At 38.7% G+C, this 27,612-nt stretch overlaps 5 protein-coding genes across 7 annotated transcripts in view; 2 read left to right on the top strand and 3 right to left on the bottom strand.

Annotated features, from left to right (window-relative positions):
• The first annotated feature begins 113 nt into the window (after positions 1-113).
• Positions 114-25,181, top strand: LOC140926924 (programmed cell death protein 5-like). Of its 3 annotated transcripts, none has more exons than XM_073376595.1 (7): positions 114-222; positions 290-336; positions 3,461-3,522; positions 4,079-4,170; positions 4,811-4,882; positions 6,421-6,500; positions 25,093-25,181. In XM_073376595.1, the coding sequence occupies exons 1-6, from the start codon at positions 157-159 to the stop codon at positions 6,463-6,465; spliced, it is 384 nt and encodes a 127-aa protein (XP_073232696.1). In that variant the 5' UTR covers positions 114-156; the 3' UTR covers positions 6,466-6,500; positions 25,093-25,181. The 3 variants fall into 3 exon arrangements, with proteins under 3 accessions (XP_073232696.1, XP_073232697.1, XP_073232699.1); XM_073376596.1 differs by lacking the exon at positions 25,093-25,181 and adding an exon at positions 8,546-9,123; XM_073376598.1 differs by lacking the exon at positions 290-336 and having other exon boundaries at positions 130-222.
• LOC140926923 (histamine H2 receptor-like) lies at positions 10,991-12,318 on the bottom strand. The gene has a single exon (XM_073376594.1). It carries the CDS (start codon positions 12,093-12,095, stop codon positions 11,184-11,186), a length of 912 nt encoding a protein of 303 aa, XP_073232695.1. The 5' UTR covers positions 12,096-12,318; the 3' UTR covers positions 10,991-11,183.
• On the bottom strand, positions 17,145-18,417 carry LOC140926921 (histamine H2 receptor-like). The gene has a single exon (XM_073376593.1). The coding sequence runs from the start codon at positions 18,243-18,245 to the stop codon at positions 17,343-17,345; it is 903 nt and encodes a 300-aa protein (XP_073232694.1). The 5' UTR covers positions 18,246-18,417; the 3' UTR covers positions 17,145-17,342.
• LOC140926119 (uncharacterized) lies at positions 21,991-22,986 on the top strand. Its single transcript, XM_073375913.1, has 2 exons — positions 21,991-22,349; positions 22,530-22,986. Exons 1-2 carry the CDS (start codon positions 22,315-22,317, stop codon positions 22,984-22,986), a joined length of 492 nt encoding a protein of 163 aa, XP_073232014.1. The 5' UTR covers positions 21,991-22,314.
• Positions 25,182-26,111: 930 nt separating the features above from the next.
• The window catches only part of LOC140926920 (G-protein coupled receptor 12-like), a 2,251-nt gene continuing 750 nt past the window's right edge, over positions 26,112-27,612 (bottom strand). The window contains exon 1 of the mRNA XM_073376592.1: positions 26,112-27,612. This exon is cut by the window's right edge and continues 750 nt beyond it. Within this exon, the coding sequence (XP_073232693.1) occupies positions 27,377-27,612 (236 nt within the window). The 3' untranslated portion in view covers positions 26,112-27,376.

Raw genomic sequence — 27,612 nt, 5'->3', positions numbered from 1 at the left:
TTTCGCCAAGAATGCAAAAAATGTGATTTAAAAAATCAATTTTATCGTCTGAATCAGTGATGAGCTCCTGTCTGAGTTAAGGGATGGTGGGCTTCCTGTGGTATGTTTGAGTAGCTGAGGAGCCTTTCCAGGCGAGGTTACCTTGGGAAACTCAACATGGCGGATGACGAATTGGCAGCAATTCGGGCAAAACGTATGCAGGAATTACAGGCGCAATACGGAGTAAGTTCTGTCTAAGAATAAGACATTTTATTTCAGTCATTACCTAATGTGCTTTCTTGTTAATTAGGGTCAAAATGCGACTCAAATGCAGCAACAACAAGAGGCTATGCAAAGGTGGGGATATTAACCGATTGTCATTCTGAACATTATGCGCTGATCAATTCGAAACTTCAACATCCCCCGGGTAATCCCTGGGCATTCTAACATTTTAAGGCAAACCTGATTAGATTCCCGCTCCATTGTGCCAATATATTGGTCAAATGCCATACCATAAACCCCGGATGTTCCGCCGTGAGATTTACAGCGTGTATTGTTTAAACTGTACGTGAATTTACAAATATTCTGCAGGTGTATGGCTTTTAGTGATTGCTCTGTTTCGGACCTCTGAAAATGAGTCAGGGGATTTGTATCTCCCAATGATAGTCGAAATGAATACATCCCTTGTGGATGTTGCTGACAAAACCCTACTTACATATGTTAGTGAAGATTTAGATTTAGAAAACGCAGTGTACAATAATTAACAATTATTCCTCGAACCCGAATAGTCTCTGAGTCAATAACACATTCAGCCTTTGGCCTCATGGGCTATTGACTCAGAGGTCATGAGGGTGAGAGGAATGATTGTTTTAGTAAAATCCAACTAGTTGGTCAAAAATATTGAGACAAAACAACTTTAGCTAGCTAAACGCGATTCAGCCGCCATTGTTTTGGTTTTCAAAGGTGGTGCTTTTCGCTACTAGTGGGATATAACATATAGCCTAGTAGTAGCTCAACCAATCAGAATGCAGCATTTATAATAGACAAATAGTTGGATTTTGCTACTGTGTAATACACTTTGTGAGGCAGTGATATTAGGGTCATGGTAGCACGTTTCTAGACTCTTTATTATGGATGTTGCCCCTTTTAATGAAACTTTTTTCCTATGTCTAGAGTTAGCACAGGAAGGAAACTTTACTGTTCGAACTACCCAGGGTATGCTGGGGGAATGTTGAGATTTCAAATTGACAGGCGCATTATTAGCTTGTATTACTTGCTGCCTGGTTCCTTACTTTACCGATTCAAGGCGATAGCAAGTAATACACCATGGAATTAAGATAAGGTATTTTTATTGGGAAGTTTATCGTATTTATGTTTTCTAAAGCAAATCGTAAATATCCCCATACAAACTCTTATATTTTTGCATGAGCGCCATTTTACAATATTACCGTAAAATTCCAAAAATAAGCCCCAGGGCTTACATTTTTCAAAGGCCCTTTTTGAGGGGCTTATATTTGGAGGGGCTTTTATTCGGAGGGGCTTATGTACGGGGGGAAATTTGCGTTTAAAAATTGATTGGGCTAGCCTTATTCTTGGAAGGAAATTTACCGTTTTTCTTTGTTTTACTTTGTATTTGAGGGTGATTTCCAAGTACAAGCCCCCTGGGGGGCTTATATTTGGAGGGGCGATTTAATCGAGGGTTTTTTGCATTAGGAGTTTGGGGGTCTTATATTTGGAGGGGCTTATTTATGGAGGGGCTTATTTTTGGAATTTTATGGTATCTCTATTGCTCACAGCTTGAGCTGTGGAGAGGTTGCTATTGACATACAGTGTACATGTATTAAAGGTGTATATGAGATACACTGTACATGCTGCATGGGTGTGTACTAGCAAAGTCTCACCCTCATAGCAGGTTACTTTTCAGGATGGCACAACTAAACTACAAATTGGTATGGGGAAATTGGAAGCTTATGGAATAAGGGGGTTACCTTTGAATTGGTTTCAAAGTTATCTTTCGAATAGAAAACAATATGTGGAGTTGGATGGGATTAAGTCCCAAAATCAGACCAAATTATGTGGAATTCCACAAGAGAGCACCCTCAAACCTCTCTTATTTCTAATCTACATCAATGATTTGCCAAATAGCTCAGAAAAATTAAGTTTCAAAATCATTGCAGATGATACTAATGTATTTGCATTTGCAAGGGACCTTAAAACACTTGAACACGTGATGAACTCTGAACTAACCAAAGTGAAAAGATGGTGTGATAATTTTAACAAGCTGTCTATCAACATGAGCAAAACAAACTTCATGATAGTTAAATTCACTAGGAAATAGGACATCCCAATCAGTCTTAACATAAGAAACAGTGACGGGTCCTTTATTTATCAGAACAAAAGCAATGTATAAAATACCTTGGTGTCATGATCAACAAGTCTTTCAGCTGGAAATATCACATCTCATTTTTCTGTTCCTGTATATCTCGCAACACTGGAATAATAGCAACATTGAGGTATTATTACCTCTCAGTTAAACAACTAAGACAAATATATTACAAATTTAATCTATCCTTATATTTCTTATGGCATATTAGCTTGGGGAAGTGCATACAATACACATATAAGTAAAATTCAAGTGAAACAAAACCATATTGTAAGATTAATATTTTTTGCCACAGCATTTGGTAGTGAAATAGAGAAAGCCAAACCTTTGCTAAATCTACTAGTTTAACAGTTAAAAATTATTATTGTCTACAAGTCTCAAAATTTGTGCATTCATGGCATAAAGGCTGTCTGCCTGAGGTACTCGACAACATATTTCAATATGCTAGTAATATCCATTGCTACAGCACGAGATATACAGCTTAATAAGAAAAATCTTTATAGCTGAGCGTATGAACAAACGTCTAGGCAAACATCAACCTCTCAATGGCTATGGACATTTGGTTGGACCTCCCAACTCATGTAAAAAACTCAAGTGTGTCTGCATTTCCGAAGAAAATTAAACGCTTTCTACTGTCAGAACAACAATTGAAATAATTTTTGGTCTTGTTGATGAAGTTCATATAAATATTGGTTCTTCCTACTTTGTTCATTTTATTATTATTTTTTTCTTGTTTTATTTCCTTTGATTTTACCTGCTAGCTAAAACCTAAATTGTTCAGGGAGCTAACAAGAAAACCAACTGGTTTATTTAGCATCCTAGCTTGTACATTATTCTCATTACATTTAATATATCTTGTACTGTGATTAAATTTCCTAGAGTGTAATATTAACCACGTACATCAACAAAAGCATAATAAAGATTATTGATATTGATTGATTATTGATTATTGGTCAACCAGTAATAACATTAAAATAATGTTTTTAAACATTTTGTTATCCTTTACATGTAGGTGTATATATTGGTCAACTTGGTCCAAAAACAAAACAAAACAAACAAACAACTTGTCATTTGGTTTTTCTCCCTTCTTTTTGCTAGGGAGGCTGAGATGAGAAACAGCATGCTCTCACAAATTCTAGGACAAGACGCCAGAGCAAGATGTAAGTTTTAAAAATAACTGAAAGCTACAGGTGTATTGTCAAACACAGAACAATCAGCAATGACCTACATGACGTACTTTGGTGCAAACAGTATTTGATACAATGACGTGACTTTAATTACAAGACTGTCTCACTTTCAAAGTATGCTATCCTTCATGTAAGTTTATGTTTTTTGTGCATTAACGTATTGCAATACTTTTATACATGTAGAAAAGCTTTGTTGAAAGACCCTGATCATTTTGTTCTAAATAACCCCAATGTAATCACTCTGTCATGCAAACAGCTGTCAGTATTAAAGTTTACTCCAGAATTATAAATTTTAGCTGGTATGAAAAATGTGGAAATATGGAAGTTTGTGTGGTAAAAGCAGGTAGAATTTACCCTCTTTGGGTGAAAATGTTTCAGATGTATTTTATTTTCTGCTAAAATTATGTCTCCACAATACATTGTTTTCATGTTAAAAAAAAAAAAAATGATGACATGACCAACCAATGTCGATATGTGTACTAGTATTATACTAACTGCATCACTGAGCTGTTTATTTTGACTTATGTAGTAAACAGCATAGCACTAGTGAAACCTCAAAAGGCTAAGATGATGGAGGGAATGTTAATACAAATGGCCAGGACAGGACAGATAGCTGGAAAGGTACATTGTAACTGAGCATCTCGCCCATTCTGGAATCCAAACTCAAGTCTCATTTTATGTTGCCCACTGATAGATTAATTCCTGCTTTGTTCCCTTAAGAAGTAGTTGTTATTTGGGCATGTTATCGTAAGTCCTTAATATTGAGCAATCTTGTTCAGTCAATAATATGGATATTGCCTTGTTTTTGTGCTTAGACTGAAAAAAGAACTTGATCAATATCCAGCCATCATGACCTTGCACTTTGTCAGAGCTGTATATTTTTCTAGTCGAGCATTTTCTGTGCCCTTCAACATTATAGTTGCGTGGTATATGTACAGCTACCCACGTGCTTAGCAGCCATTTTTTTCTCTTAATTTTATGGATTCGATAGCTCACGTTTGATATATTAAAATTCTAACACTACTCCAAGGCTTTCTGGTCATTTTTCTATATTTGGTTTGGTTTTCTTTGTGCTGAAGTCTCTTCTGGGAATTGCAACCCAATGGATTTGTTGAAAATTTGTCCCTTAGGTCTCCCAGTTATGTTAGAACTTAAAAATCATTGAGCTTGGGCTAATAATTGGCATTTGCTATGAATAAACAACTTGAATCTGTATCATAATCTAATTCAAATCAAATAATCCTATTCTTTTGCATTTCAGTTGTCTGAGTCACAGTTAGTGAGTCTTCTCCAAGAAGTTAGTGAAAAAACTCAGAAGAAAACTACAGTGAAGGTATGTGAATTTGTAATCTCAATATTAATTTTGAATTTTTTTTTTTCAGCTTATGATGTCTAGGGTAATCCTAGCGCTAGGGTAACCCTATCTACCTTGTAAACAAATCATGCAAAAAAAGAAGAAATGTGCAAGTGCAAGTGCAAGGGTAACTCTCTTGCTAGGGTAACCCTAGCAACAGGGTTACCCTCCGTCCTTGTAAACAGGGCCTTAGAGTGTCAACTAACAAGGGTAAAGAAAGGAAAGGACTAACTCTAGGTGTCCCTCTGCTAGAGTTACAATAAAATTGTTCCGTTACATGTGAGTTGACTGTTTCCTTCTTTCTTCTTCAGTAACAAACTTCATCACTACAAGTATTTTTTTATTCTTATCTTTTTATTTACATTGTACAGTGTATTAAGTTTTGTTTATCTAAGATATTTAAGAAATTGGTTACAAGTCAGGCTGTGTGAAAGAATGTAAAAACGTTTAGAAAATTATGCAAAATGCCAGGGGGACACAATATGCAGCAAATTATGGGATTTGTGTAGAGTTTATCTGGCGTAAAATGCTTACTGCATTAGATTCACAACAACTTTAAAATTTTCAGAGGTTCTGCTTGATGTTCCCAAAGTTAAATTGAGCCGTACATTTTTTCTAGTTAATGCAATTTTTATATTTGTTATATATGTATATTTTTTAAAATTGGCCAAGCTATACAATAGTAATAATGATAAATTGAAAATAACAAATAATTAAGGATATTAACAACAATTAGTGGCAAGGAAACCTAAATGAAACCACGGGGCTTAGATAGCGTTAGGTTTCCTCACAAAAGAGGGAAAGAACGTAAGAATGAGAAAAAAAAGAAGGAACCAAGATCGAGTCAATCTACAGAGAAACCCTACTTTAACGAACCCCGTCATAACAAAGACCCCGTTATAACGAAAAAACATCTGAAAGCCCGGCAGTAAAATATGTGGAAACGAAATCTCCGCGCCGCTTTAATGAATAGATTTTGACGGTCTCAACGCACAATTCCCCCCGCTGTAACGACTATTTTGTCCGGTCGCTCGCAGCAGTCAGTAAAAACGACAGATTTGATCTGAGATTTGAGTAAAAAACACAGCTTCACGGCTTGCTTTAATTGAAATTGTTTTTGAATTCCATGTCTTGATTGTCAGCGCTTTTAGGCACTTGCAGTTTACAGTATCAAATGAATAAAATTAATGTTTTCTACGTGCAGTATTGAAGTTTTGGTAATTGTAATTTATTAAATTACCCCGCTAAAACGAATATTTTTGCGGTAAACCAAATTATTAGTTATAACGAGGTCTTCGCTATAACGAACAATTTTTTCGGCACCTTGGCACTTCATGATAACGGGATTCCACTGTAAAGCCGAGTTTGGGCTCTGAACGTTAGTATTTTAAGACAAGCAAGTTTTCAGTCCATCTAAAAAGATTATGATGGTTACATACATGTATGTGTATGATGGTTATTTTCATAGGCCCTATAACTATCTACATTTACTTTTTGTGTTTATTTTACATGATAAGTTCAACAGAAAACGGGTAGATGATTCTGATGATGATGATGACTAGAAATGGATGTGACCAATAATGTTGTTCATTGAATAGTAAGTATTGCTGTAGTTGATTATGCCTCCATTAGATTTGTTCACTCATATATGTAGTTGTAACCTATCTGTGAAGTCCTGGTATTCACTGTACTAACAGATAATGGTGTCATTACCCAATTCTGTGAAAATACCTTTAAGAATAATTGGAATCTCAGACTGTTTACAGTCCTCTATTTTTCCGTAAGGTCATCGAGATCGAGAGCTTTGCGTTACGGGCTGCCATCTTGCATGAGTGTCAAAACTACTTAGGGGGGGGGGGGGGGGCGGTTTGGGAGGAAGCGAGAAGCGTACGTTTAATGGAAACGTCGACTTGTCAACGACTTGTCAATGTCGGCAACTTAAACTAAACCCGTTGTCAACGCAAATTAACATCTATTGTCTAATGACCAATCAAACACCTGCGTTGCTGGCACAACGCGCCTTGTGAACGCGAGCTGCAGTGATGTTATTACAGTCCCTCTATTTTTCTCTCCCCATCCCCCCCGCCCCGAACTATAATCCCCGACGCCCGCCCCCTCGGTACATTTGAAAATCAAGATAGCCGTGACGGTAAAAAGAGGTATATCTAAACGATCTCACGAAAAAATAGGGGACTGTGAACAGTCTATTGGAATCTCCTTATTTTAATTGGAAAAATAATCTTTAAATCAACAATACATTTACATGTACCATGAAAAGGAAGCAAACAATTACAATACTTACAAGATCTTCACCCCTATCTTAATGTGGTAATGATCAGTTCTCCCTCCCCCGTCCCCCCTCCCGGATAGGTGCACGCCATGAGTGGCATGCAAATGTAAGCCCTGACCCTGAAATGACATTGAAAATGAACACCATTATAAAGGCCGGATATCAACTATTGGAATCAAAATCTAAAGAATAAGAACGCAAGACCTAGCCAATAAACTGGTCTATGTTGTTGTGTTAACCGACAGTTAAATACCGTAAAATTCCAGAAATAAGCCCCTCCAAATATAAGTCCCCAAACCGGTAACGCAAAAACCCCTCCGTTAAATCGCCTCTCCAAATATACCCCCCCCCCCCCCCTCCGTGACATAAAACGTGGTAGCATTGTTCCATGGAAACTTGCATTTGTGAATAGGGCAGTGAATATTGTACTCGCTCTTAAGAGGTACATGTTGAGCTTGCCTTTGAAAAACAGTAGCCGACATTTCGCGACGCTACCACTGTTTTCCCGCGAAATGACGTCTGAGGAAAGAAGTTTTCTAATTGGCTTAAAATTTGCTTCAACCAATCAGAAGCGGGATCAGTATGGAATTACTGCGCTCATTTCTCAGACGTCATTTCGTGGGGAAACCAGGGGTGGCGTCGCGAAATGTCGCCTGTTTTCTCAGGCTATGAAACAACTCCCCCAGTCTAATAATGGAAACACTCAGCGATAACACAGAACTGGGCTCAGTTTTTCGAAGGCCGATTAGCGCTTAACCCGGCTTTCTTTTTCTTGTGTTCAAAAGCACTTTCTCGGATAGTTTTCTCTGTTATTTTTAGAGCTTCCAATAGTCAATCTGTAGACAAAAAGAATTAAAACTGAAATGCTTTTTAAGCTTTCAAATCTGAAATCAAATTTTTCACTAACCCTGGGTTATCTTAACCCAGCTTTGAACAACTCGGCCCTGAAGTCTATCTTAGTGATCATTGTCATGATAATCAATGTACATATTGCTATCATCATATAAGAGTTGTTTCCATACATTGATACGATCACTGAACTTTTTTTCCTGATCGAAGCGATCACACATAAAGCCTTAAGATAGACTGCAAACAGTCGGTTTTGTTTTTCTTAAAATCTGTTTTGCAAGTCGTGATATTTTCGCTCGAAGCGCGTTGGGTCTCACACGTCCGTAGGGCCTATGTCTCTCCCCAGTCTCACTCTCCGTTTTCCCCAGTTTCTTTTGACCACTCGCGCGTGCGTTCTTAACCTAGGCAACAATAAGGGCTTTTTTGCAGTTTAGCCTTGAGGCTGCTGACTGAAAGAGGCTGCTTCGTGTCTAACTATATCTCAATATATATTTTTTCTTCAGCCTTTCTCTTGCTCCTGAAAGTTCGCCCAGATGAGTGTAAATGCTTTTTGCCAATTTGATACGACACAGTGGTTATTTACCAGAGTCAAAGCTACGAAAAGAAGATAAGATCAAATATGTGATTTGAGTGCATCAGACCTTCTAACAAACAGTTGTTAATTATAGATCAAGGTGACTGCATAGTTGTTTCTTTTCTAAAAGGGTAAACCAACCTGCCTCTTTATTAAGCAACCATTAGAAAATGACTGAGAATGATTTTAATAGCTGTAAAGTATTCATTTTTATTTGTTTTCCCTTCACAAACTCAGTGCATATTTGGCATTTGATGTAGCGTATCAAATACAAGAGAGAGTGTTTCTTCATTCTCTACTTTGTCCACAAAGATAAATTATGTGAGTTAAATTAATGATAAACAGTGCTCTTAACCGCCGTTAAAAGCCAGTTACTGCCTGTTTATCGCGGTCTATTGACGTCTTCTGAGAGCCTTTAATTAACAAGGTTAGAATAGGAAGGAAACAATAACGGTTGTAAGTCTTAAAACTCCATTCTTCATAAACAATAAAAACAATGAAAATTACTAGGAGCACTACTCTACTTATCTATAACAACAACAACAAACAACAACACAGTTTACTAAGAAACAGATAGTTACGATTTTAATAGTACCTACCCACAAGTGGTTAACCCTTTAAGCCCCAATATCCACATACAAATTCTCCAAACTGATCTCCATACATTTCCTTCATGACTGAGTTGAGAGAATTTGTCAAAAGATCAAGGCATTTTCCCTTAGGTGATCATTTTATTAATTCTCATAACCTAATCTCTTGACTTTGTATGGATATCGTTAGGAGAAAATTGATGTTAGTCACTATTGGGACTTAAAGGGTTAAAAGAAACTAGTCGAGGCGGGTAGGTATGATTAGGTTAGGCTTATTTCAACTTATTTATTTATGTTTTTTTTCCTGGGAGAGGATGCTCCAAGACCTCCAGATAAAAGAGTCCTTACAGCCTTTGCCGCTTATTGCAAAGGTTATTAAGCAGAAAAGGACAAACCTTCTGAACGAATTCTGATGGCCTTAGATACGGTAAAACAGGCAAAAAAGCGTGCAAATTGTTTTGCAACATTGCTCCAAATCGAGTTGCATAGCGATGTTGCGCGTTTTACCACCCACGAATCAAACCTATCGTGTAAAAATCAGCTTTTATTTTTAGCGTGGAAAGAGCCGTCAAAGTTATGTTCCGTCACTCCATTTCTGTGAAATGTTGGCAAGAACCTCTGATCTCTCAATAAATCATACTTACTAGTACGCAAGTTAATATGGCGGGAAAACATGGCTTGCTCCCACGCCACGGCTGACTTAAATTTTATTATTTTGTTTGAGTTGTATTATACATTTGTATTACGATTATTACACTGTAAAATATCATTGATAACTTGATCATTCAAGTATGCCAAAAGCTATAATTCCTTTTTAGGTACCCTGTGTTCACCATTATACTCTTCGGAGCCAAAGAGTAAGATAAAAGACAAAACGACAAGATAACAACTGGGCCCGGTTACTCGAAAAATGGTCAAGTTTAACCCAGGATTAAATCAAATTTTAAGCAAGGTTTTCTTGTCTAAGAACATGTAACTCGAGCTTACAAAATACTGTTGTGCCTTTACTCCGAGGTAAAGGCATATAACACAAAATGTTACTCTAAGCAATGCATAGGAAGGTAAATACAAAAAGTGGAACAAATAAAATCTTAATCCTGGATTCGGCCTTTCAGGAACCGGGCTCCAATGTCTAAATGGTTTAGACAGCAATTAAGTAACAAACTAATTCATAAGCTTATATTTTTTGTGAAGGAGTGTTTCAAAACTGTTCGATCGAGCGAATGTTTTTTTGGTTAGTTCAATTACGTTCGATTATCGAACTTTATCGAACTCAGTCGATGATTTAAAGGGGCGATGTCGAATCCAAGACATTCTTGGATTCTGGAATTCACGCCGTAGGATTACGGATTCCAGCTACTGGATTCCGGATCTTTGTCAGTGGAACTTAGATTCTGAGTTCCAATCGTCAGTAGGGTTCCGGATTCCTTGACCTGTATTCCGGATTCCATAGCCCAGGATTCCAGATTTCACAAGCAAACATTTCACAGATTCTAAAATACGGAATTCCCTTATATGGGGCAAGAGTATATCACGCCATTTCCTATCTTTTTAAAAAGCAAAAACTTGGGTTCGCGTCAATTGAATTCGTAGAATTATTGGCCAGTTTTGTTATTCACGACTTTGTTTAAGCACTGAAACTGTTTCATGTCGTCTGTTGCAACGGATGGAAAAGATGGACATGAATTGAAACATGAATAATTTGAGACACATTTTTCAACTTTTAATTGGCTTTGCGTACAAAAATCACCAAAAAGCAGTTATTATGGGTAGTGCTTGTTGATGAAATTTGTTTGATAATATATTCTTCATATCTCTAGCAAAGCATTTTGTTTATGGGTAAAGGCGCTTAGTTGAGACTTCAGCATAGAATTGACCTAAAATAGCGAAATCCTCGTGTGATAGCCCTTAAAGTTCCGTTGAAATTCGTTCGAGTCTGTTTCGATTGAGTACGCCGAGCAAAGTGCTTGGATTGCTTCAAACCATGCGAAGAATCTTGCGGCATATAATTGCGAAGGCGTCTCTGAAGTCACGAATTCTAGCGCTGTAGATAATAAAGTTCATAGCTGAATTTAACAAGGCTAAAGTTCTTATCCACATGTACGCGGTTCCATACATTTTCACCAGAGATTTCCCAGCAGCAAAGAAAACAACGATCGCGGGAAACCAACATGCTGTAAATACGCCAATTACAATAGCCAGCGTGAAGGCAAGCCGTCTCTCAGCTTTGCTACCAACGGAAATTCTGACTGTTCTGCCTTGCCTAGAAGCTTGCTTGTTTCTCCTCCTGAGCAAAAATACTGAAATCGTGATGGACAAGTAGCATCCGATGACAAGGAAATAGCCTATGATAAACATCAGAGCAGCCAAGTAAGCTGTTTCTTTTAGGAAAGGCACACGAAGAGATGCAAACACTGTTGCTACACCCCAAACAACTATCAACATGATCTTCAAGCCATAGTTCTTCATTATGCGACCGTGACGGAGGGGGAAAATAACGGCGAGAAAGCGATCAACGCTGATTGCCGCTAGGTGCAACAGAGACGCTGAACACGAGAAGTTAGCAAAGACACCATAGGCGAGCTCCAGGTTTGATGCACAGTCGTTGAAAAAGGTTTTCTTGGCCACGATTCCCACGGCTAACGGCTCACACACCATGGTCACGATCAAATCAGCGATCGCCAAGCTAACAAGAAGATAGTTAGAGCATCTGCGTAGTCTAGGGCTTGTGTAAAGAACCGCGGTGCAAACAAGGAAGTTACCAAAAGTACCCACCACAGCTCCGACAGAATTGGCCGCCATCAGGCCAAAGCCATGAGCCAGTGGAAGGGAACAGTCTGAAGCAGAGAGATTGGTGATGTCTTCCAGCGAACTCGAACTGTTTTTCATGCTTGGTTGTTTAAAGGTAAAGAAGCTGTTTCGTTTTGGACAAATCGAAAATCCAAACCAAAATTGAATGAACGGCCACAATGTTTCAGTAATACGCAAGGGTGACTAAAATATGCAGGACAGTTCCGAAGTTTCGCTTTCAGTAGTTCATAAGAATGTCTATTCAGACAGGTATGTAAATTTACGCTGACCCATTTACCTGACCATATTAAGCGTATAAAGAGGAAAAACACCTGCCAGTATAATTGCTAAGGAAATACTCACAAATATTTTTGGCTAGAATAATTAAGGATTGGAATACTTTTAGTGATTGATCTCTGATTGAATTTGAAACATATTATGGCTTCAAACGAGCCATAAGCAGTGGCGGATCCAGGGGAGGGGCCCGGGAGGCCCGGCCCCCACCCCACCCCCTTATGTTCAGACCAAACTGTGGCCCGAAGGGGCGAAAAAAGTTTTTTTGAGACCGCTCCCCCCCCCCCCTTATCCCAGGGTATGAATGACCGCCCCCCGCTCCCTTATCTGAAGGTATGAAGCCGCCACTGATAAGTAACAACATGAGTACAGTATATTTGATGGTGTTTATGATTTATTCATAAGTACATGTAACCTGTATCTAAAATCTGTGAACTCTACCTGAACACATCTATGGGAAACCTTTATAGATTAAAGATGTAGATGTTACGCCCCTGATTCTACAATGGAAATGAAAGAATGAAACTTTATCAACTGTGGCGGTAAGACTGCGTTAGACATGCCCGTTCTTGTTACCAACTTTTGAACCGTGCTGTTACGTCTCCTCTTTCTCAGCAGAAACCGCTTCAACGCTAATCCGTTTTCAATTTCATAATCATGCGTAAACTATTTTACAACGTTCTTACGAAGTATTATCTGAAGGGAGGAGATAAAAAGCCCCCTGTTGTAGATTGTTCCGTTATAGACCGTGTAAGTCGAGTGTAAGGGGGATTAATAGGGAGCTTAAGGGGGCTCGACTAAATTTTTTAGGGAGTATACCTCCCCACTTTGAGATATCGAAAAAACGTTACCACAGCTGTATTGTATAAAGATGAAAATTTGTTGCGATCCATGTTCTATTGACATCAGAGTTACCATAGTAGTTTAACGACGCCATTATACTTTTTACTTCCCTTTGTATTTCTCGGTACCAAGAGTTTTTTTTTCAAAAATCGCTTAAGGGAGCTTGTACCTCCCTTGATTGCCTCAATTATGACAAAGTTTGAAAATCAAAAACGCTTTACGAAGACAGGAACACTTGACCACGAATCACCACGCTAGTTAGAGCGTCAAAATGAGGCACAACGTATTTGACGAATTAATCGACGAAGTAATTAAGCGTTATATAGTTTAAGCAGCCAGCATTCACTTTTCAAGTGACGTTTTTGTAGCCGTCGCCGTCCTCAGATCTTAAGGTGGCTCCACTGGATTTTTTAGGGAGTATACCTGCCCACTTTGGATGTTTACTTCGTCGGCATTAAAAAAGATATCCCATAAACGTTACCACACCTGCACTAATTATAAAGCTGAAACTTTGTGAAGATCCATGTGTTATTGACATCAGAATTACCATGGTAAAGTAACGAGGGACGCCGTTGCGCTTTTCCTTGCCTTTGTATTTCTCGGTACCAAGGGATTTTTTTAAAACTCGCTTAAGGGAGCTTGTACCTCCCTTAGCTGCCTCAATTATGGTTGGTTAATGGTGCATTAATCTGCAGGAAAACTGCACTTTTGACATTATCGGTTCATTAAACGCAAAATTGTTCCAAATTTGGTCATCAGTAGCTGGTTATGGAGAATTATGCATGTGCTTTTAGCCAATCAGAATCGGGGAAATATTTTGAATGAATAATTAGATTTTAGTGTAACCATCTCTGTAACCGCGTGGGTAGAACATACCTGAGCCGAAATGCAGTGATTATCAGATTTTAGTGCAACCATCAGGTATGTTCTACCCACAAGGGTACAAAGAGTAAAGGTAGTTGTTCTTAGATTTTAGGATAACCATCAGGTTATTCTGCCCACGAGGTTGCAGAGAGCAATTGCAGTGACAATTATTAGATTTTAGTGCAACCATCAGGTAAAGTTTCTCCATAATAGAAGAGTTTTTTGCCAGGGTTAAACAAGTATGGCTTTCATGAGTTTCATCGATCCGTACAAAGGTGTAAGAAATTATCAAGTATAATTGTAGCACACAAACGTTGTCATCTCACTCCTCACACGTAGCCGGAATAAGCCTCCAAGTAATAAAGCATGTAACGAACTGAAAAATCGACCTCAAATGGTCTCGATAAGTAAATTATACTTAAAATTGCGAAAGAAATTGTTGTTTGTCTCCGTGTTGCCCATCGAAAAAGTGAGGAGTCGTCATATGACATTAGGCAGAGAGGTAATATTCACCGGGTATTACGAGTTCTGTGCTATTTTTCGCCGGGATACAAATTTAAAACTTCAGTTCTTACCTTACAGTAGTCCGTTCTTTTACCTTGCATTCGACAACAAATTAAAGGCGAGCAAAGCAAATCCGGCACTCTTCTTCAAAAGTAGCAAGCCACATGATGAAGTAAAATCCACCGATATGCACTGCATTCGCACTACAAATCTAAACAAATGTCGTGGGAAAAAAACGACGAGGAAGAAAAAGTGTGTATGTATTCCAGCTACCAAGCCGGCGTATATCTAGAAGGTGGACTCGAAGTGGAACAAACCTTGTGATTTTTATATAAGCCCTTTGCGCGCAAACTAATCTATTCTGGCGCGAAATGAAGATTAACAATATGTATACTGAAATCTAATACACGACAAGAAAATTTTCGCACTTTAGCTCATTTTCACAAGTACGCGAAGAAAGTGGTTAACCGGTTGGACTATTTTAAGATGAATTTACTCCACAAAAGCAAAATGAAATGTTTTACAACTCGATCTTGTTTACGTACGTGAAGTAAATTCATCATACAGGCCCCATCAAAATGAACGTAGACCAATGAAACGGAATAATTTGGGACAGTTTAGTTTCTACTCACGGCCTCTTTGCCTTTATAACAAAAATTTAATGCTCCAGTATGGTTTAAACGTTGACATTTCAACGCGCACAGCCACTGAAAGAAACGGTCACGGTCAAATTCTTTAAAACCGACCAGACGCGACCTACCACTGTTACGGTAAGCAATTATGCTGAAGGTGTAAATGTTCTTGTGACAGTCTTCGCACTGAAGGTGTAAATGGTTAACCGAGCGGTCGCTTTGATTATCAGAAAGACCTGTCAACTTTGATGATTTTTGATTTAATCAGTAATTTAATAAAAAAACTGATTAAATTACGGGAAAGAAATTTTACTGCTTGCGGCTCCACGTATCAATAAACTTTCCAGATGACTTTAATTTTCTGTATCCCAATTTTAGCCAATTTTATTGACCATCCTAAGACCTTTATTTCGCTTTAAAGATAGAAAAAATACAGGTTTATTAATATTTATCTCTTTGAAACAAAAGAAATTAAACCGTAACTAAAAAGAAATAACCGAGAAACCGTAAAAGAGCCAAAATTTTAGCCGATAACCACAAAACCCACCACCCCATGAGACCCTCTTACATGTACTTTACTTAGAGGTTTAGCCCACTGCTACCTGTACACCTATTAATTAGTCGAGCTTGTTTTAGCAGATGCTCTTTATCACGGCGGCCATCTTGTTATGTGCAGTAAGAGATGCGCAGTGCGAAACCAGCGAATCACTTTAAGGCGTTACGTTTTTCAGAATATTGTTGCAATTACTAGAACTCTACGGTTAAATAGATTCACTTTGTGGTATGTATTTAATTGATAGATTTTCCTAGTTGTTAAGATGTGGAGTCGCGTTGCACTTTATAAATACTTGAGGTATCAATGATTTAACCTTTGACTACTACTGGAAGCAACTTCAACGTTGATTACTTTAATCAGAACAAGTGATTACTTTAGTGATCGGAAAAAAATTACAATCTTAATGAGCAAAAACTTCGAGGCTTACTGGAAAACTAGGATCGTGGATCAGGGATCCAGGATCGGTTAAAAAAAACTTGACATAAAATAAATTTTAAATAAATCGTGCACTGTGGTCATGGCATTGTGGGCCGCAGATAGATAAATTTCACATAATATAACCACGTTCGCTGTACTAAGCTCTAAATTTAAGTAAACTACTCCGGGTCTGACTGAGTCAGTGACTGTTTTGACGAGAAAGTGTAATTTTCCTGGAAAATGAAACGCTTTATCCCAGTGGTACTGTGATAAAATGCATGCTCTGTACAGCTCTAAAAATTGTACTCTGAGATGGCGTAAACATCAGCTGTACCGAGATATCAAAAGCAGATAGTAAGCAGCTATGGAAAATGTAATTACTTTCGCGCGATTTTGATATCTTAGTATACGGACAACAAATTCAACAGGAATATGGGCAAACTGAATTAACTGTCTGTTATATAAGGTTCTGATTTTTCCTGTACTGAACAAAAACTGTACCGAGCCGTATCTTGGTCCGCTACATAGAAGCTATATATATTTATTTATACTGATAAAAACCATCGTTCAATGTTCTGAGTGTAAATTCCCTGAAAGAGTTCTCCTCATTGGAGTAATATCAATATGTAAAAGGTTTCCAAAGGTTTCACACCGGTGTGAAACTAAGCCAGATGTGCAGCCTGTCTCTGCTTGCAATTTTTACGTTTTGAATATTTACATTATGACATACAATACTCGTTTTGTATTCAAAACGAAAAAGTAGCATAACAGCACCACCGCCTTTGACAACAAAATTTACCTCCCCATGGTCTCCAAGCAAGCGGGACCCACGCTACTAAGAGCGTTCTTGTTATACAAATAGCTAACAAACATGTCAAACGCGCTCTCCTAGGCTACGATTACTCCTAGTTGTATAAACTACCAGGCACTATGAGAGGGTCTCCAATAGATTTTTTCGGGATCCGGGATTTCCGTTATTTGAGGCTCGGGATTCGCGATCTAAAAGCAAAAAAAAGGGGGGGGGGGGGGGGGGGCGAGATTCGGGAATGAAAGTCTGATTGGGAGGTCAGGGATGCCAAAAATAACCCTTGGGATCACGGGATTGCACGAAATTTTGGATCGGGATTACAGGGTTAAAAAACCCTATTAATTATTGGGGACACTCTATTAAGAATGTGTTACCTGTTTAAGTAATTTACCTCTTTTTAAATTCGGTGCACACATAACTAAATTGTATCAGCCACAGCGCAGAATCTTGCGGCATATCAGAGCATAGGCGTCTCTGAAGTCACGAATTCTAGCGCTGTAGATAAGAAAGTTCATGGCTGAGTTTAACAAAGCTAAAGTTCTTATCCACATGTACGCTGTTCCGTACATTTTCACCAGAGATTTCCCGGCGGCAAAGAAAACAACGATCATGGGAAACCAGCAAGCTGTGAATACACCAATTACAATAGCCAGCGTGAAGGCAAGCCGTCGCTCTGCATTGGTACTGGCGACAACCGTTCCACCTTTTCGCTTCTGCTTCTTTCTCTTTGCGATTAAAAATACCGAAATCGTGATCGACAAGTAGCATCCGATGACCAAAAAATAACTTATGGCAAATATCACAAGGACCATATAAGCTGTTTCTTTTAGCAAAGGCACACGAAGAGATGCAAACACTGCTGCTACACCCCAAACAACTATCAACATGACCTTCAAGCCATAGCTCTTCATTATGCGACCATGACGGAGAGGGAAAATAACGGCGAGAAAGCGATCAACGCTGATTGCCGCTAGATGCATGATAGAAGCTGAACACGAGAAGTTAGAAGAAACAACATAGGCGAGCTCCAGGTTTGATGCACAGTCGTTGAAAAACGTTTTCTTGGCCACAATTCCCACGACTAAAGGCTCACACACCATGGTCACGATCAAATCAGCGATCGCCAAGCTAACAAGAAGATAGTTAGAGCATCTTCGTAGTCTAGGGCTTGTGTAAAGAACCGCGGTGCAAACAAGGAAGTTACCAAAAGTACCCACCACAGCTCCGACAGAATTGGCCGCCATTAGGCCAATGCCATGAGCCAGTGGAAGGGAACAGTCTGAATCAGAGAGATTGGTGATGTCTTCCAGCGAACTCGAACTGTTTTTCATGCTCCAAAATCCAAACGAGGATTGAACGAACGGCCACAATGTTCGTAAATACGCAAGGGTGACTAAAATATGCAGGACAGTTCCGCAGTTTCGCTTTCACTAGTTCCAAAGAATGTCTATTCAGACAGGTATGTAAATTTGCGGTCCTGATTCTACAATGAAATGAAATAATTAAGTTTTATCAACCGTGGCGATAAGACTGCGTTAGGCATGCCTGTTCCTATTACCAACTTTTGAAACATGGTGTTACGTCTAAACGTTCTCAGCAGAAACCTAAACAAAGCCAAAAATAGGCTACCCCCGGGCGGGGTACGTGGGTTAATTCTTGTTGGGTATGTACCGCTGGCCTCTCAGAGCCCCTACCCAATTATAGTCTATTTTGTGGCCAATTACATAGCCCAACTTAGTCACTTTTGTGCAAATATGTAATTTTCGCGATCCCATCTTAGTCACTTTCTATTTTCATGAATTGACCCATTTTTTAGATTGAGTGAAGAACACTTCACTTTTCATCTGCAGCCACATTCTGGTACGTTTGCTAACCGTTAATATGAAGAACTGTCTTACAGTCCAAAAAGTCCGAAAATGTACGACGGCATTCTAGTAACTCTATTGAAAATGCGACCCCATCATTGTTAATCCATTCGGCGTATTGGGCTCCAATTTTCAGAGATAACTGAAACTGTTATGCTCTTTCAATATTCTTAGCTTTTATTTTATTAGCGTCATCAGACAGTGATAAGCATATGTTAATGAGGCAAAAAGTGTAAACAAATATTCGCCTACAGGAGAGCAAAGCAGTAAAAATAAAACCGCTGGGGGAGCGGTGCGATTTTTGGTCTTGTATATCGGCCCCCGGTTTTCTATAGTACTTCACACCACTGTCTAAAGGAGAAAGAATTAAAATCACATTTTCGACAAACGTCATTTTGTACCACGTGACCTAGTTTTTCATGTCGTTTACTGTTCACTCAACCTCGTCCCCTCCGTCTTCTCGTTTTGGCGGCCGCCATATTGGAAAACGAGAAGAACCTGGGGAGGAGGTTGCTGTTCATTTTATCTGCAAGTAGTTTGAACTCGGGTTCATAAATTTTTAGGCGCAGTTTTTATCTGCTCATTACATTTCCTTATTAGAGGAAGTCCGAGCTAACGTTATCTGAGAAATATTATAAACTCGATCAAGACAAGTTCAAGTCTTTAATTCTTTGTTTCTCTTCGAGGCTGCTCGGAGGTAAATACCCTTGCATGGCTTATCACCTGCAATCTAGCCAATCAGCGCTCGCTGCACTCACTTGTGCAGTGTATTCACTAATAGTAGTCACTTAGTCACGATTAAAAAAAGTCTGGTATATAGACTGATATCTCTTATGTGCCCGTTAAATTTCGATAACTTGATGTAATTTGTCCTTTGAATTAATATCTGTTGTATCTTCTTTTGTAATTCACTCCGGGGGGCACTCAAGGGAAGTCTGGGTAGAGGTGTGCCGCCGAGGCCTTCAATTCCTGACCCTGTTTAAGACAAAAACTTCTCATTTCGCTACCCTTGTTTAAGACAGGAGACACTACTTTCTGACCCCCATCTGATTTGTTTTACATACAGAATTAAGTAATTTTGTGCACTAAAATCGTGGAAATAGATATTTAGGAAAAACATTATTGGTATTGCAAATTAAATGTAGACTGCTCATCGCAAGTCTTAACACTCTTTGAAAGGCTTCCAGTCCAAAAAGACACCCTGTTCAAGACGCTTGATGGTGAAATTATATACCCTGTCAGGATCGGCTTCTGGCCCGTATTACCGAGGTAGGCTCAAATTTCATGACTTAATGTACGTGATGACAAATACACCATACATCGCATTCAGCGTACTGTTCTCATTTTGGCAATCAATAATGCCATTGTTGTAATGCCCCGGATTCGAATCTATTTCAATGACAAATAGACATTTTTATTTTAATTTCACAAAACCAAATATATTAGATATGATTTTGTTTTTGTTTTTTGTTTTTACAATTCCAATACAATTTAATTGTTGGTCCATTTGTAAATTACTAGAATATTAGTTTAGAAAGCTCTTAGGGCACAGGCGAAGAGCCACATTGTGGATTCTGAATTAAAGTCATCATCATCATCATTATTATTATTATCATTATTATTACTATTATTATTATTATTATTATTATTATTATTATTATTATTATTATTATTATTATTATAAACAACCGGCATGTAGATATCGCGTATAGTAATTGATAGAATCAAGGATAATAGAAAGACTGACTGACGCGATCTTTCTATTATCCATGATAAATTTAATGAAAATTTTGATTCATTACATGAAACTCTTTTAAAATTCAGCTATAAATCGCCAGAAGTGCATTTTAGTGTACAGTCATCTAAAGACAGTACAAGAATAAGCTCAGATTACTAGGCTGATAAAATTGACATGTGACAGGAATTTTAATTTTCGAAATTTCGAACGAGGGGCCGTATTAACGGGATGAAATTGAATTAAATTCTACTGTTTGGGATTTTGAAATGTGGCCGTTAGCCTGAAATTCATCCGATTGCTTCGAGTCGTTTTCTCCTCTCAACAAAGTCTGAATCGACCGGCCGTTAATTCCGTCCAGTGACGTCACTCACTACCCAAAAACCGAGTAGTGATTTTGATTGGTTGATTGTCTAAACAGTCACATAATTATGTATAATTATGAAAAATTTTAGCGGGATTGTCGCTTGATTTTCAGCGGTTCGCATCCTTTCGTAATAGTTCAAACATTTCGATAAGCTTAATCTTTATCTTAAACAGCAAAATTGCCCTTGTCTCCGAAACTGAAATGCTGTATTGAACTGCGAATGAAGGATCATTGGGGAGAGTCGGTAGGTTTTTCATTTAGAGCCACTTTGCGGTTTCGGCGGCCGGTGATTTTGTTTACGCGAAGTTTTCTGAGATCACTGTTATAATTCGACTTTCTTGCTATTTTTACCGTCAAGTGTAATGATTCTGTTAGCTTTTCTTTCATGTCTCCTTGTTTTTTTTTCTTCGTTAAGGACCAAATAGCTTCTTTTCAATTAAAGCAAATCATTGTGTTTTTGAACTAAGCGTTCCGTGTGTGTTTATTTCATTGCGTGATGGCGACCGAGTTTGATTATGGAATTTAGTACAACCGGTTCAGAGTTGTACTGCATGCAGTTGATAGTTTGAACGTTAAACATGAATTACGATCGAAACAAATAAAGCAGTTCTGTATCATGCAGTCATTTCCAAACGATATTTCTCGGTTTGCCGCCTGAAAATCATGTTTTACTTTTTGCATGAATTAAAGCAAAGGTCAAGGAGTTGTGACGTCACTGGACGGCGTTAACGGCCGGTCGATTCAGACGTTACTGGTGGAGTAATAACGACTCGAAGTAATCGGATGAAATTCAGGCTATGTGGCCGTTGGCCATTGGCCGTATTAACTGGTGACCAGATTAACGTTTTTTTTTTTCCATAAGGAAATGTATGGCCGGTTTTCCGGGCCGAAAAAAACTGGCCGTAATAACGAGGTGACCGTATTATCGAGCCGTTAGGTGGGGCTCCACTGTAACTCAACTACCCCCACCTTTCATTCCAGCCCTCCGATTTCTCTACTCCCCTTCTTCCGCGCGAGATGGCATGCCTTACCAGAAGTTTGAGTATCCTCATGTTTCAAGACTGTTCTCCTAAATTCTTCCGGGTCAATTTCGTCGTCATACGTAAAATAGGGACTTTAAGATCCGAGACGCGACGGCTGTAAGACGCGACAGGAAGTAAATTTTCAAAGAGGAGACATGTTGCGCATGCTCAAGCCGTTGTCCTGGTGTCACCACGTCGCGTCGAGAACGTGAGTTTTGCGTGTTTGACGTTCTGTACAAAACGTGAGTATATTTGTTCCTGTGCTTAAATTAAATGATGATATATTCCTCTAAACATGTAAAATCAGCCTTCTAGGATCATTGGACGTAATTTCTGGCGGCATTTTAGATCGCAGAGATGGAAGGATTTTGATTATTTTTAAATTTCTTTCAGGTGTACGAAGCTTATAAAATGGCAGCGCCTTCGACTTCGAGCGAGGCTTGCAAGTAAGTCAAGAGCTAAAACTGCAAATAGTGAATGCAGGAGTCTTCTGCATACTCTTCTCGTCTCTTGTACCGTTGCAATTCTCGATTTATTGCGTTCATCTGCCGCTAAAAGCCAATTTTAACCCTGTATTATTTAATTTAATTTTATTAAACTGCGTGTGTTTTTATGCTTCCCTTTAGTTCAGTAATGTTTTGGACTCATGATCATGAAGCCATTCTATGCAGAGAAGTCGTCAATGTAAATCCCTACACAACTAAGAAAGGGTCAACACAAAGAAGTAGAATGTGGGAAAAAATAGCGGACACCTTGAACAAATTCACTGTGCCGAAATTCAGGGTTGATAAGCGATCAGTCCGAGACCACGTGGGAATCCTTGTTTACAAGCATAAGAAGAAACTTCTAGCGGAGGAAAAAGCAACTGGAATAACTCCCGATGAGCCAACGGAACTAGAAAACCTATTGGATATGATCATCGCGTTGAAGGAAAGTGGCGAAGCGGAATTACAGGAAACACAGGGAACAGCTACCAAAAAACGTCAATACGATCGGGCTAAAGGGGAAGATGTTAGACTAAAAGCGATGGAGAAGCTGTCAGAGACGAAGAAAAGAGGTTCATCAGCGGATGAACAGGGATGAAAGCGATGACGAACCGAGGCGTCAACGAAGAAGTGGAGGTGATGCTATCGAACAAAACACAAACAAAACATTTCTTGGACTTTCTAAAATGATGCCATAGCTATTTCTGCGAAAGAATTGCCGAAGAATCACACTGATAAAGAGCGGTTTGCTGCCACGTCGTCTTGCATCGCGACGGAGATCTTAAGTTTACTTTTCGCGCCCAAACGACGGCGTTCTACAGGTCCAGTCCTTTATCAGCCACCGCGTTCTAGAGGTCGTCGCGTCCCAGATCTTAAAGTCCTTACTATTTGACCGGGAACGCAAAAATAAAACACAAACAGCAGTGATAAACATTGTGAGCTTCCTCATTTTTACAAACTTGACATTTTGTATGCTATTCAACATACATTTTCAAAAGTGAACTTAAGTGACCGTGCAGCTTGTTTGTTTGTTTGTTTGTTTGTTTGTTTTTTTGCTGTATACTATAGATATGTATTTCATGTACCGTTCATCGAACTGTCATTAGCACTGAACATTTCGCTAAAACCAATGCGGGTTTTTTCGTTTTGTTGGGTAGTTTTGCCGTGGGAAAATAAGGTAAAGGCGCACACGAGCCAAAGGCCCAAACGGCCGGAGCTTATCCCGGTTTCATTGGCATGAAGCACCTAGGAGTATTGCTACTCCCCCCTGGACGGGATGCTAGTCCATCGCAGGGTTACTCCCCAGCATTATGTGGCCGGTACCCATTTATACACCTGCGTGAAGAAAAACAAAGTGGAGTAAAGTTCTTTGTCTAAGGAAACAACACGACGGGCGAGGCTTGAACCCCGGACCTCCAGATCAGGAGTGTGTTAACCGACTCGGCCACACACGTTGGAGGAAGCAATGATTTGATACGGTCAAGTTAAAAACATACTTTTTTAGATTTTCATTACTCAAAATAATCATTCTTTTCGAAATCTCAGCCTCGGGTTTATTCTTAATATTCTTAAAATTTTGCAGATTTCAGCCTCGATAAAAGAGTGTATCCACCAATTTCACCCAAACGTTCACCACACAAGCTGAATAATTAAAAAGCTGACCAAAAAATAACTTCATTTTTGTCCAATGCTCGGAAATTTTAAAATCTAGCGCGCCGCAAAATGCATAGAATGCTTATAGATTCACATGGTTAGTGTCAAGCGGAAACAAAATAAGTGAACAAAACGAATGACTTCAAACCTTCGACGATCTTCAGTAATAAACTTCCAATTTATTAGTCTGAGACGCGGGACGCGCAGGTAGATGGATGACTGAATTTATAAAGCATAGAATTCTAAAGTAACCACACCCATGTGAACCTGCATTTGTGAATAGGGCAATGAATATTGTACTCGTTCTTAAGAGGTACTAGTTGAGCTTGCCTTTAAAAAAAAATAGCCCGCGAAAGCAACTGACATTTCGCGACGCCACCACTGATTTCCCCGCGAAATGACGTCTGAGGAAAGAGGGCAGCAATTCCATACTGATGACCTGTCACTACCCAGATCTGAGTAATGCTTTTGATTGGTTGAAAGTTTGTTTCAACCAATCAGAAGCGGGATCAGTATGGAATTACTGCGCTCGTTTCTCGGACGTCATTTCGCGAGGGAACCAGGGGTGGCGTTGCGAAATGTTTTTTCAGGCTATGAAACAACTCCACCAGTCTAATAATGGAAACACTCAGCGTTAAAATAGAACTGAAGTCTATCAGCAGTGATCATTGTCACGATGATCAATGTACACGTAGTTGAGTTGTTTTCATATATTGATGTGATCAATGAACTTTTTTTTCCTGATCGAAGTGATTGCACTTGAAGCCTTATAAAGCATTCAGTTAGACTGCAAAACAGTGGGTTTTGTTTTTCTCAAAATCGGTTTTGCAAGGCGTGATATTTTCGTGCGAGGAGCGTTGGGCCTGACACGCCCGTAGGGCCTATGTCTCTCCCTAGTCTCACTCCGTTTTCCCCAGTTTCCTTGACCACTCGCGCGAGCGTTCTTAACCTAGGAAAAAATACAGGCTTTTTTGTAGTTTAGCCTTACCGCTGCTGACTGAAAGAGGCCGCTTCGTGTCTAACAATATCTCAATATATATTTTCTCCTCAGCCTTTTTCTTGCTCCTGAAAGTTCGCCCAGATGAGTGTAAATGCTTTTTGCTAATTTGATACAACACAGTGGTTATTTACTAGGGTCAAGGCTACGAAAAGAAGATAAGATCAAATATGTGATTTGAGTGCATCAGACCTTCTAACAAACAGTTGTTAATTATAGATCAAGGTGACTGCATAGTTGTTTCTTTTCTAAAAGGGTAAACCAACCTGCCTCTTTATTAAGCAACCGTTAGAAAATGAGAATGATTTTAATAGCTGTAAAGTATTAATTTTTATTTGTTTTCCCTTAACAAACTCAGTGCATATGTGGCATTTGATGTAGCGTATCAAATACAAGAGAGAGTGTTTCATCATTATTTACTATGTCCAGAAAGATAAATTATGTGAGTTAAATTAATGATACACAGTGTTTTTAACCTCCGTTAAAAGATTGTGACAGCCTGTTTATCGCCGTCTATTAACGTCTTCTGAGAGTCGTTAATTTACAAGGTTGGAATAGGAAGGAAACAATAACGGCTTTAAGTCTTTAAACTTCATTTTTTATAAACAATATAAACAATGAAAATAACTAGGAACACTTCTCTACTTATTTATTTTATTTTATTCTTTTTTTTCTGGGAGAGGATGCCCAAAGACCTCCAGATAAAAGACTACTTACAGCCTTTGCCGCTTATTGCGAAGATTATTAAGCAGAAAAGGACAAAACTTCTGAACGAATTCTGATGGTTTTAGATACGGTAAAACAGGCAAAAAACCGTGCAAAATTGTTTCGCAATATTACTGCAAAACGAGTTGAATAGTGATGTTGCGCGTTTTACCACCCACCAATCAAACCTCTCTTGTAACAAATCAGCTTTTATTTTTAGCGTAGCTTAGCGTGGAAAGAGCTTTGAGAGTTATGTTCCGTCACTCCATTCCTGTTTAATGTTGACAGGAACTTCTGATCTCTCAATAAAGCATACTTACTAGTACGCAAGTTAATATGGCGGGAAAACATGGCTTGCTCCCACAATATGGCTGACTTAAAATTTATTATCTAGTTGTTTGCATCGTATTTACATTTATATTACAAATATTACTCTGTAAAATATCATTGATAACTTGACCATTCAAATATGCCAAAAATTATAATTTCTTTTTAGGTACTCAGTGTTCAACATTATACTTTTCAGAACCAAAGACTGAAATAAAAGACAAAACAAGATAACAACTGAGCCCGGTTCCTCGAAAGTTTAACCCAGGATTAAGCCAAATTTTAAGTAAGGTTTTCTTGTCTAAGAACATGTAACTCAAGCTGACAAAATACACTTGAGCTTTTGCTCTGAGATACATTAATGATAACACAAAAAATTACTCTAAGCATTGCATAGGAAGGTAAATACAAAAAATGGAACAAAAATTTTAATCCTGGATTAGCGCTAATCGGCCTTTCAGGAACCGGGCTCCGATGTCTAAATGGTTTAAACAGCAATTAAGTAATAAACTAACTCATAAGCTAATATTTTTGTGAAGGAGTGTTTCAAAACTGTTCGATCGAGCGAATGTTTTTTTAATTTGGTTAGTTCGATTACCGAACTTTATAGAACTCAGTCGATGATTTAAAGGGGCAATGTCGAATCCAAGACATTCTTGGATTCTGAATTCCACGCCGTGGGATTACAGATTACAGATTCTTTTTCAGTGGAACTTGGATTCTGGATTCCAATCGTTAGTAGGGTTCCGGATTCCTTGAGCTGTATTCCGGATTCCATAGCCCAGGATTCCAGATTTCACAAGCAAAAATTTCACAGCTTCTCAAATACGGAATCCCTTATATGGGGCAAGAGTATATCACGCTATTTACAATCTTTTTAAGAAGCTAAATCTTGGCTTCGCATCAATTGAATTCGTTAAATCATGGGCCAGTTTTGTTATTTACGACTTTGTTTAAGCATTGAAACTGTTTCCTGTCATCTGTTGCAACGGATGGCAAAGATGGACATGGATTGAAACTTGAAAAAGTTGAGCCACATTTTTCAAGTTTAATTGGCTTTGCCTGCAAAAATAACCAATGAAAGCAATTATTATGGCTAGTGCTCCCTGCTGAAATTTGTTGGATATATTCTTCATAACTCTAATTAAAAGCAGCATTTTCTGTATGGTTTAAGGCACTTAGCAATGACTTTAGGACAAAATTGACCTAAAACAGTAATATCCTGGCGACATAGCCCCTTAAAGTTTCGTTGAAATTCGTTCGAGTCTGTTCGATCGAGGACGCCGAGCATAGTACCTGGATTGCTTCAAACAATGCGAAGAATCTTGCGGCATATAATGGCGAAGGCCTTTTTGAAGTCACGAATTCTAGCGCTGTAGATAATAAAGTTCATAGCTGAATTTAACAAGGCTAAAGTTCTTATCCACATGTACGCGGTTCCGTACATTTTCACCAAAGATTTCCCGGCAGCAAAGAAAACAACGATCATGGGAAACCAACATGCTGTAAATACGCCAATTACAATAGCCAGCGTGAAGGCAA

This window comes from Porites lutea, chromosome 2 (assembly GCF_958299795.1).
Source record: "Porites lutea chromosome 2, jaPorLute2.1, whole genome shotgun sequence".
Taxonomy (NCBI): Eukaryota; Metazoa; Cnidaria; class Anthozoa; order Scleractinia; family Poritidae; genus Porites; species Porites lutea.
The sequence above is the reverse complement of the archived record's forward strand: the minus strand, read 5'-3'. Positions and strand labels throughout refer to the sequence as shown.